The sequence below is a fragment of the Propithecus coquereli genome, unplaced genomic scaffold, assembly GCF_000956105.1.
Source record: "Propithecus coquereli isolate 6110/MARCELLA unplaced genomic scaffold, Pcoq_1.0 Scaffold42, whole genome shotgun sequence".
Taxonomy (NCBI): domain Eukaryota; kingdom Metazoa; phylum Chordata; class Mammalia; order Primates; family Indriidae; genus Propithecus; species Propithecus coquereli.
The window spans coordinates 8,890,980-8,902,695 of record NW_012149952.1 but is presented as its reverse complement, the minus strand read 5'-3'; the positions used below and the strand labels follow the sequence as shown (position 1 = coordinate 8,902,695).

The 11,716-nt window shown below is 38.7% G+C and overlaps 1 protein-coding gene across 1 annotated transcript; it reads left to right on the top strand.

Annotated features, from left to right (window-relative positions):
* The first annotated feature begins 7,091 nt into the window (after positions 1-7,091).
* Positions 7,092-9,845, top strand: USP26 (ubiquitin specific peptidase 26). The gene has a single exon (XM_012653368.1). The coding sequence runs from the start codon at positions 7,092-7,094 to the stop codon at positions 9,843-9,845; it is 2,754 nt and encodes a 917-aa protein (XP_012508822.1).
* Positions 9,846-11,716: the final 1,871 nt, after the last annotated feature.

Below are 11,716 nucleotides of genomic sequence, written 5' to 3'. Positions count from 1 at the left end.
TTCTTAATGAAATCATATTTAAATTCTGGAAAATAATCTTTGCATTCTGTTTTCCTAATCAACTGTGTCTTATTAATAGCACTAGCATAATTTTAAAAGAATGGAAAAAAATGCTCTGCCAAATCTGTCTCTCAGAAAGGGTTCAAAGCTTGAATAGTTCATGGGAACAATTTTCTAGTCTAGAGAATTCTTCCCATTTTGGTCAAGGCCTCCTATGGAGAGATTTATGTGCAGTGTATGTCAAGAGGCAAAATAATGGCATTTCTCTGCTATACAATGACTCAGATGTTTGCTGAGTTCAGAAATGCACCTTTAAACCGGAGAAAGAAAAAGAGAGTCTGCCCTGATCGAATCACTTTGAAAAGCCATGCACACTGAAGCTGGGACCAAACATAATGACAGGATTTAATTGCTAATGCTCTAGAGGCAATGTGTCTCTTGATGTGTTGACCTTTAACCCAAACTTGGGAGGATGAAAAAAGGGAGGGGATGGTTTCCTTTCCCCTTCTGCCCACTGCCCCCCACCCCCTGCATCTGATCATGCCTGCCTCTGACCCACTCCACATGCCCCTAACATTCAACTCTCCACCCCCTTTCCCATTATTTACTTCCAGATTTGGAGCCAGGATGAGAATGAATAGAACAGAAAGGAAGGTGGGAGGAGAATAGGAGAAGGAAGTCTTGCAAGCAGTTGACAGCTGCTGAGAAGCAGGGGGCAGAATTATAGCTGCTGAAATGGTAACTGGACTCCTGGTCCCCTGATGCTTCTACCGTACCCCCCAGTATTTCATGATATTCAGGCCTTTTCGTGTGTTTTCTGTTCGCTATCCCCATTCCACCCTTTTCTGGGTTTATATTTATAATCATTTCCTTCTCTACACCTTCAGCTCCCATTTACCTCTTACTTGGTTACTTATGAATGGCAAAATCTCAAACAAATTAAATTCAAGGCTTCGCCTGTTACACACCTGCACCATGGCAACTGGGCAGCTGAATGTAGCTGGAGAAAAACAAAAATATGCTGATTGGTCTTGCTATGAATTAATGACTACCAGGCTAAGTCATGGTGCTGCTCAACAAGGTTACTAGTCCATTCAGTATCCTGCTCTTTTCCAAAACTTTCACACCTTTCTCTTAAAATCTTTCCTCGTCTCCAGCCACATTGGCCTGCTTTCTGTTTCTAACATGACAAGCACAGTCCCACCAGAGGACCTTTTCATTTACTCTTGCACCTGCCTGGAGCATGCTGCATCTCACTCTTTTTTTTTTCCTCCCTCATTCCTTCAAGACCCTACTGCATATTGTGATCACTATCAGTCAGGCCTTCCCGGGCTCCACTATATAAGGCAGCAGGCACATCCCCATCACCAATGGCACACCCTGTTAATCTTTAGCTGTTACCACCATCTAGTATTCTATATATTTTATGTGTGTATACTGTATTTTCTAATCCCCTGCTAGAATGAAAGTTTTATGAGAGCGTAGATTTTATATTTCTTTTCATTCTTCAATACCTAGAGCTAAATATAATGCTCTCTAGTACTCCATACATAGTTGTTTAATGAATGAATGGGTAGATGAATGTCCATTGGCTTTTGAGAATCTCCTCTTCCCATTTGCCAAGCCCAGCATAGTCACCTACCCATCCTCTCACAGGTTTTGCATGTTGCCCATAGTTTCCAAGCCCAGATTTAGTGCACATCACCTAATTGTTGGAGAAAATATTTTTTAATCTGGACTGTCTTTGGGAATCCAATATGCTTAAGTATATCATAGTTAGAGTCATGATCTCATAGCATGGAGTCCTGAAAGAGAGCTTTAGATTTAGATGATCATTTTCCATGTTATTTAATGGTCCCTGATAGTGGAATTGGCTTGTCTGAGGTCACTGAGCTATGTGTAATTTAAAATAAATGTGAGTTAAAGTTGTTTTTCTTTTTAAAGCCCTTGCTTGGGATAACTGGAAATACCCAGAAATGATTGGAAACTCATGTGGTAATTATCTGGCCACGTCTTTTCCATTTACTGCGTACATGGGCTGGCACACCATCTTTTGGGTCCTTCATTTCTATTCAGTGAAGCGTACTTAGGTAACTGAGCAAGATTTCTAGGTATGTCTTTGTTTTCTTACTTCACATGTTTTCAAGAAGTTGTGAAATAAAATAATTTAAACTCACCACTTGTACCACACCACCACATAACTTGACGTTCACCTGTTCAATGAGATAAACACATACTTGATTTTATTATAGCTGATCACAGTTGTCCTAATGTCAGCAGAAGAGAATTGACATAGACATGTTACTTTCTCATAGTCGTTTAGCCTACAGGGCCATCTAGAGTTTATTAATCTGCCTCCAGGCTATAGCTCTCTCTAAACTTTCCAAAACAAATGGTTGTCTTCTTAAAGTATCATCTGTTTAACCAAAATGCTTGAAATAAAGTAATTTTCTTTTTTATATTATTCTTTTGTAATGAACAGTTTGGGATTGAGAAATGCATATTCAAATTTGAAAGGTGTGTAATCATTAAAAGTTTTTCTTCCTCTTGAAGTAAAGCCTGAGTAGTGGGAGATATAAATGCAGGATACAGAGGGTAAATACTCCAAAAGCAGCAAAAGTCTTCATTAAATTATAGTAGTGCCCTCCTTATCTACGGGAAATACATTCCAAGATCCTCACTGGATGCCTGATACCTCAGATAGTACTGAACCCCACTGCTGTCAATTGGGACATGTTTCTCTGTTCATATCTTCCACCCAGAAATACAATTCCTTTTCCATCCTAACTAAGTACTTACCATGCACTGTAGCCGTAACTTTTGCATTTTGAAGTGTGTCAGGAAAACTAGCACATATTTCTTTTTCCTTCACAATTTCATGGAAAGAAGATTCATTCTTACTGTAGAACTTAGCAACCTGAGCATAGAATTTTTTTCTTTCCTTTTTTAAATTGAAAACTTTCACCTTTTAACTTAAAGGAAGCACTTCATGGCTTGTCTTTGGCATATCCGAATTGCCAGAATCGCTATTCTTGCTCTTTGGGGCCATTATTAAGGAAAAGAAGGGTTACTTGAACACAAGTACTGCGAGACAGTAGATCTGATAACTGAGACAGCTAGCTACTCAGCTACTGAGTGACCAGTGGGCAGGTAGTGTAGATAGCTTGACAAAGGGATGATTCAGGTGGGATGGGGTGGGACAGCATTAGATTTCATCACACTATTCAGAATTTACTTCAAACTTTCCAATTGTTTATTTCTGGAATTTTCCATGTAATATTTTTTGACTGTGGTTGTGACCATGGGTATCTACAACTGTGGAAAATGAAACCACATATAAAGAGGGGGACTACCGTATCTTAATGTGGAATTAATAACCTAGACTTCTAGGTTCTTGGGCTTGCAGACATTCTAAGGGCCAGTTTTCTCACTTTCTTTGCAAAGGATGAGGCTAAGCCGTGCAATTTGGGAAGTTGAGATAGGGCCTAACACTTGATACTCCAGGAGATCCTCTCTCTTTTACAAACACTGCTCCCACCCTGGTATGTCAAGCCCCAGAAAATGGTATTGAAAGGATATTTTCCAAGATCCTTTGTCCCCACTAGAATTAAACCCCACTTGTATTGTGATATTTACACAGTGATGTTTAGAGTCTAAATCATTTAGGTACAGTGAATGCTCACATCCTCTGTGTCCCTGAGAGCAATGGCTGCAATACTCAACATTGAATAGACCCTCAGCAAATCATAAAATGCAGCATAGAGCACATGCTTAGCAAATATCTCCGTTACCGAGAAGATCAATGTACAGTCAGTTATTAAATTAACAATAAGGCAGACACTTTGACTAGGGTTGTTTTTTTTTTTTTAACTCTACAGCGAACTTCTTGGCACCATAGGTCATACCTCTAAATCTGACAGGCGTGGTGCTGTTCTGTGAGTGTCTAGCTATGCTTTGAGATCTTCGACTAGCCCAGAGTATTGCACTAGTGGTTGATCAGTCAAATTTAATGGATTGAGTTTGTAGGTGAAATTGAGAGGAAAGCATGTTGGCCTGTATAACTTTTGAATGTGGCTGTTATCCATGTTTTCAATCTGATGTGGAGGTGACAAGGGAGGAGGAATGCCACTACTGTTGAAGTTTATTTTAGGCTGCATAGAATAGTCGCTGAATAGGCTGTTCAGTGGAGTCTTGAAGAACCAATACATGTTAACTTAAAATCTTCTAAAAACAATCAAAGAAGGCTTAAAATGTCTTGAATGATGGGGCAGAATGAAGAAGGGGGTTTAAGCTTTAGATGTGCTAGGAGAGTAGGCAGTGGTTAGACCACTCAGCTGTACATTAGCAGGATGGTTCTTAATCTTCACTTTGCATGTCCAGTGGGCTCAAAATAAGTTTCCTTTATTCCGGAATGAAATGTAAGCAGGTTGGACTGTGAGGAAGGAATGATGAATGGAGAGATTTTGTAAACACATGTCTCTTAACTACATTTTTGAGGGCAGAGAGAGGTAATGCCAAGAGGGTCTTAGATTATGTCAGCTATCATTAGAAAGAAGAGACAACAAGTTTTAATAAATATAGATGAGCTGGGATTACAAAAATTTTTGAATGCAGACTCGAAGTTGTTTTGGGGTTGCAAGGTTCTTACAAGTTGTTGAAATAAGGAACAATTAAGACTTTGTCTTTTTTTATGGAAAGGAAATCATTTAAATCCTTACTTAGCATCTACAGTAGGACAGTGAGCTATAAATCCAGAAAACTTGAATTTTCTGCTGTACTTGGATGTTTGTATGGCCCTATTTCTACCATGATAAATACAAATCTTTCTTACTGGGATATATAGGCACTTTTGTATATGGATGGGTGCAATTCCTACTTCACTGAACATAGGTTGATAGATGAAATACTTTATAAAACAAAAATCTATTTAAATTTATGCTGCACCAATTTTGAGGTTTTGATAATTTGAACAGGGACTGAGCAAAAGTTTCCTTTAGTATTACCCATAAATACAGGGTTTGCTAAGCAAGTTAATATCATAGACAAGATTCAGGAACAATATTTAACTATTCAGGAGAAAACAATTTCCAGTCGATTCTTGGTCATACACTTTGTTTTACAAACATTTGCAGTGCTGATAACTTATTAATGAATTCAGATTTGCCCCAGAGTTATTCGGAAATTTCTAATTTTCAGTGATTAAGTACATCTGATCATTCTCCACTGGTTTGAATACAGGGAGCTAGCTCAGGTTAAGTGGGCCTTGTGGCCAGAGTTGGCCATAGGAGCTTCACTAATTTATATCTGATGGGTAAGAAGTTCTCATTCTTATACTTCAACTTTTGTTAATAAGAGGTAGAATAAATTGATGTTCCCTAAGTGCCAAGTGAAATATAGGGGCATAACTAGATTTGGAAGAAGTTAGATTGATTTACTTTGAGTGGTCCATGTACGAAGTCGTCTAGACATCAAGGGATATTCATCGGTTCCTGGGTTGAGGGCCACACAGAGCCTCTACTTTCTTACTCACTTATAGTGGTTGCCCTGTAGGGGTTATTCTGTGACAGGAAGATTAGCAGATTGTATGCATACTCTTAAGACCCTACTGAGTATGCTTTTCAGTTATTTATTGAAAGTCTTCCAAATGTCTCATAATTTCAATTGAAGTGGGGAAATTAATCAGAATGGAATCTGATATTGGGGTGGATTTAGTGTATGGGTGTACATTTTGAGTTTTATCCAAGCATTTTTATTATTAAGTAATTTTTTTAATGTTAGCACATATACTTTCTTTTTTCATTTTTTATTTAAGTGGATTTAGGGGAGTACAAGTGGATTATTGTTACATGGATGAATTGCATACTGGAGTCTAAGTTTTTAATTTACCCATCACCTGACTAGTGTACATTGTACCCAGTATTTCATCCCTCATCCCCATCTTTCTTCCCCCTTCTGAGTCTCCACTGTCAATTAAGACACTGTATACGACCATGTATATCCATTGTTTAGCTCCCACTTACAAGTGAGAACATGTAGTTAAATAGCTTTCTTGATTTTTCCTGTAGTGACCTTGCTTTGCCAATCAAGATTTCTGCCTTCATGCAACCATGGGAGGCTCTCAAAAGACATTGATCTGTTAATAGAAAAAAAACCCCACCAAACTCTGTAAAATAATTTAAAGAGGTTTATTCCGAGCCAGTGTGTGTGACCATGGCCCACAGAGCCACACCCAAGAAATCTTGAGCAAGTGGTGTCAAGGCAGTCGAGTTACAGTTTGATTTTATACATTCGCTTTAGGGAAACAGGAATTGGGGGTAAAATCAGAAATCAATACATGGAAGGTGTACATTGGTTTGGCCCCAAAAGGCAGGACATGTTGAAGTGGGGCTTACAGGTTATAGGTGGGTTTAAAGATTCTTTGATTTGTAATTGGTTAAAGAAAGCTTTGTTTAAAGGCTTGGAATGGTTTAAGTTAAGATAAGGAAATCTGTTAGTCAGAGACCATTCAAAATATACCAACTCAAGCTATGTGTTAAGCAAATTGGTGGCCTGCAGGTGATTTAAACTTTGCCCTGCCTGGTCTTAGGTTTTCATAATAATTTAGTATCATATCGTCACAAAGAGTCTGTTTTGTCTGTCTTATGATCTGTTTCAACATTAATGCTGGTAAATTGTGTTTGAACACTAAAAAGGAGAGAGGGGGTATAATGAGGCATTTCTGATCTCCCTTCCCTTCATGACCAGGAACTCAGTTTTAAGGTTTTCCTGGGGTCCCCTTGGCCAAGAAGGGATCATTCAGTTGGCGAGGGGCTTAGGATTTTATTTTTAGTTTACAAGTCTTGTCACTAAAGAGCTGGATATCGAGAACCTGAAGAGATTGTAGAATACTAGTATAAATACTAGAATACTAGTATAATACTAGCATACTAGTATTCTAGTATAAATCAATACTAGAAACAGGATTATTCTGTATACAAAACTAAAGAACCATTTCTTTGGTGTTGTCTCCGCAGGTGAAATTGCAAGACAATTTGGAACTTCAAAATTGTCAATAATCCAGGATACACGTGTTTTATTTGTTAAAAAGAAGCATGGCTGCCTTAATTGTACATGGTTATGTCCAAATATGGAGCACGAAGACTGGGATGTCTAGGTCAAAAGAAGCATTCATTGAAACAGTGAAAGGAAAGAAGTTGTTTAGACTGGTTCTTTATTACAACAATGGAGAACTTAAAACTTTTCAGCTAAGTAATAATATTAAAAATGTGGTCCTTAGATCCTATGGAAAAAAAGGAAATCATGTGCATTTAACTTTCCAAAATAATAACTTCATGTTTATTGAAAGATTATCCTCTACAGATGCTGAACAGTTGAAGAGACTCCTGGACAGAGTCCATAAAAACAAGAGTCAACCATGTGCGAGACCTCATAAGCATAAGGGTATCTTTGCCAGCACAACAACACAGAAGAAAATCCACCAAACTTCATTTCACAAAGTTAATAAGAAATCAAGAGGTGGATCTTATGAGACAGGAAAAGGTAGTGAAACACCTGCTTTTCAGAAGATACCTGTTTTTACATCAAAATCAACGCCTGTTCCCAAAGGGTTATTAGAGAATCTACATAGGAAGAAGAAACAAATGATATTGTCTAGTTCAGAGGTGAATGAGAACTTCCTGAAAGAAAACTCCCTAAGAAAGAAGAAATCCAAGACGAATCCCTCGAAGTCTGTAAGCCACGATCGGAAGAAACAATTCAAGTTAAAGAAGTTAAAAGAGAATAAGAAATTGGAATTTAAATCTTTATTTATGACCAACTCTACTGGAAACCCTTACCTAGATTCCACTGGTCTCCAAACTCTCGCTGAGAAAATATTTTTGGCATTTGTTTTGGAAGCAGATCATGAGTATGGCCTAGAGTGGGATGAATTCAGGTTGTCGCTTGGCTTAAACCCAGATAAACTATGGCAAGGCCTCCCCAATTTGGGAAACACCTGTTATATGAATGCAGCTTTACAGTGTCTATTTTCAATTCCATCATTTGCTGATGATTTACTTAACCAGGGTTTCCCATGGGGTAAAATGCCCCTCAGTGCTCTTAGCATGTGCTTGGCACAGCTGCTTATATTGAAAGATATTTATAACATAAAAATCAAGGAGAAGTTACTTGTGAATGTTAAAAAAGCCATCTCAGCAGTTGCAGAGATATTCTCTGGCAACGTACAGAATGATGCTCATGAGTTTTTAGGTCATTGTTTAGATGAGCTGAAAGAGAACTCAGGAAAAATAAACACAATTTTGAAGACTAAAAGTGAATCTGAGGAAGAAAATTCACCTCAACAGGTTTGTGCTGGTGATGCTGCCACTGGAGTGCTTGTTTGTCCTGTCATCAGTAATTTTGAGTTTGAGTTGTTGCGCTCTATTGTTTGTAAAGCTTGTGGTCAGGTTGTTCTCAAGACAGAACTGAGCAATTATCTCTCTGTCAACCTTCCCCAAGGGCCGAAAGCACTTCCTTTGTCTATTCAATCTACTTTTGATCTTTTCTTTGAAGCAGAAGAGCTCGAGTATAATTGCGAGAATTGTAAGCACAAGACTTCTGTTGCAGCGCACAAATTCAGTAGGCTACCCAGAGTCCTTATTGTTCATCTGCAACGTTATAGGTTTAATGAGTCCTGGTCCTTAAGAAAGGATGACCAGAAAGTCATTGTTTCCAAATATTTAAATTTGTCTTCTCATTGCAACAAAAGCACTAAACCACCTCTTCCCCCGAGCAAGAAAGCACGTATTAGGGATTTGCAAGTATTAAAATTTTTTCAAAACATGAATTCTAGAACCATCAGCTCATTAAGACAGTCAATTAAGTTGACCTTGGAATCCAAGAATTCCCTGGCACTACACATTAGATCAGACAAGGAGTCAGAACCACAAAAATACCAGAGAGTCTTTAAAGGGACAAGCAGAAAACAACAGCAAAAAGACCTGGGGGAAAATTCTAAACTGAATATAACACAGTCAAAATTGTTATACTCAGGAGATAAGGCACTCATTGAAAAAGAGGTATTAGTTGGCTCAATGATGTATCTAGAAGACACCTCCGTTTCTCTGATCCACAGAGATGGAGGTAAATTCACCCGCAGCACAGACAAACGTGTTGCAAAAGTTCATCATCGAGAAGTTCCTGAAAATCCAAAGCTAAAGAAATACAAGAAAACCAGTATGTGTGTAGCCTTTGATAAGGTCACTAAGCCTACTGAAAATTTTTATCAAAATGAAAAAATCAGAATTCCGGAAGGATCCCGAGAAGTGGCTGAACAGACCCAGCAGTGTTATGGGATGAGAATCTGTGAAAAAGCCTCTCAGCAGGCACTGCCTCAAAGCCTTCCTAAACCAGATGCCCAGGGACACAAAAAGAACTGCAGAAGACCCAGGAAATTAAATCTCCAGGAGGATAATGTGAAGTACCAGTGTGCATTGAGTTCTAAAAAGAACTCTGGAAACAAAGACATTTTAGATAAGAAGACAGTGTCTGAAGCCAAGGAACCAAAAAGAAATGCTGATAAGGAAGATCTTCCTACCTATCGGCTCATTGGTATTATCAACCATATTGGTACAACCCCAAAATCAGGCCATTATATCAGCGATGCCTATGACTTTGAGAGGCAGGCCTGGTTCACTTACAATGATACGGAGGTGTCAGATATCCAAGAGGTCCTGATGCAGGAGGCGAGGCTTTGTACCGGGTACATCTTCTTTTACATGCATAACGAGATTTTTGAAGAGCTGTTGAAAATGGCAGAGAACTCTCAGCTTCATAGCAATGAGGCAGGGAAGACCCCTCAGGAGTAATAAGGAACAGACTCATTGTACAGAATTGCTTGACTGCCTCACTATCACTTTGGAAGGAAAACTCTAAACTCTTCTAGAAATACAGAGACAATTAGCCCAGGACCAAAGTTCAAATAGAAACACTTACGGAGAAATCTCCATTCTAACCATGACAGATGGACCTCAATCCCACAGCTCTGGCTGATGAGCGTCCTTTTTTCCTGTAAGACTGGAATTGGGCTTTCCATGTTTTAATGATTTTAAAAGTGTGCTCCTCAAATTAGCAGCATTAGAAGCATGGAGAACTCCCTAGACATGTGAAATCTTGTGCTCCATTGCAAATCTACTGGTTCAGAAACTTGAGGTGTAGGGAGTAGCAATCTGATGGCAATTCTGCTGCTTAACAACTTTTGAGAACCACTACTGTAGTACAGAAAATGTATTGTTATATTTTGCTGTTGTACGTTTCAATTGCTTATTTTGTAAAAGACTTTGATTACATTTTTTGTGTTCTTATTTTCATGTATGCCTTGCCTTTGTGAATTTAATTAAAAGCAAAACAATTGTGAGGCAGCCATAATAATTAAAAGCATAAAAATTATTTTAAAAAACTAAAAATGTAAAAAATTCACTTAAAAAGTCACTTCTGGTGATCATACTAAGCAATTTGGTGGGAAAAAATAGTTGCCGGGATCCTGGCAACAAACATTAAATGAGGCTGATAACTTTTGAGCCCTCTCAGGCATATATGAATGAGACTGAACGCCGCCACATCAAGTCACCAAATCGGCTGCTGCACTACTTCTTTTCCTCAATGCCAAAGGGGCTATATACCCTCAGGCTTTAACACTTGGGGATGGAGCAGTTGACTTTCTCTCAAGAGATTGGCCCATGTTTCTTCTAGCAAGCTGATGATGGCCCTTGGTAGTCTGAGCCCACTTTGCCGTCTTGGTCTTCTCAGAGAGGTAGTTGCATTGCCTGAAAGGAACTTTACCAGGACTTTATCAGAGAAACCTTGAACAATCCTCTGCATTCAAGATTACAAGACTAATTTGGAATTTCTTTTGCATCTCTGTACTTTACAACGTGATGGTCTTGTTCCTTCAACTAGTAAAGTATACATGCTTTAAAGTCGATTTGTAGTATTTGAAAGTCTTAGCTGTTACTGATTTGATATAACACCAAAAAATCCGTATGGAGATGGTCTGCTTCTAGGGAGAGCCACATGGATTCCGGGGTGGTCATATTTTGTTCGAGCTCTGTTATAATCCAGGGATTTAATAATTCTGATACCAAGCATGTACCATCTCTGTAACACAGCCTTTATTATGAAGCTATTGTGCCTTGTGTTTTGTTATGAATAAATGTCTTGCACTAAGAGCCTTTCTCACGTCATATAAGAGGATTGAATTTTCAGTCCCACCTTTACCACGAGTCCCCCCCTACCCCCGTGTATGGGGAATCATTTTAGTACAGATGTATTAATCGAAAAGTTTGTTGATACTCGTAATCCTGGGGACCTTTAAAGAGGTGAATTGGAATTTAGTCTAATTTAGAAGTTAGCTAATGCCCTGTAAGGAAGAAGCCAGATTCCAAAGCTTGTGTATTCTATTATTCAGGACACAGTATGTCTGGAAGGAGGTCTTCATGGGACCTGAAGATTGCTAAGGTATATAGGAGGGAGTATCCCAGATTGAATTAATCACTGTAATGGAGGAAGGTGTTACAGACACAACAATTAGATTGTCCGGCTCCTGTAGTATTTCGGCAGCTGGACGATAAGGCTGGAGTTGCATTTAGAAGAAGAGAGTGACAGTTTGGTTTCTAAATTTCAGGCTTTTGGCCTCTCTAGAACAGTTTTCGCTGAACCCAGTTGCATAGGCATCAAAATA

What these genes read in the sequence shown, in the direction of transcription:
- USP26 (XM_012653368.1), top strand. Translation starts at nt 7,092, where the DNA reads ATGGCTGCCTTAATTGTACATGGTTATGTCCAAATATGGAGCACGAAG.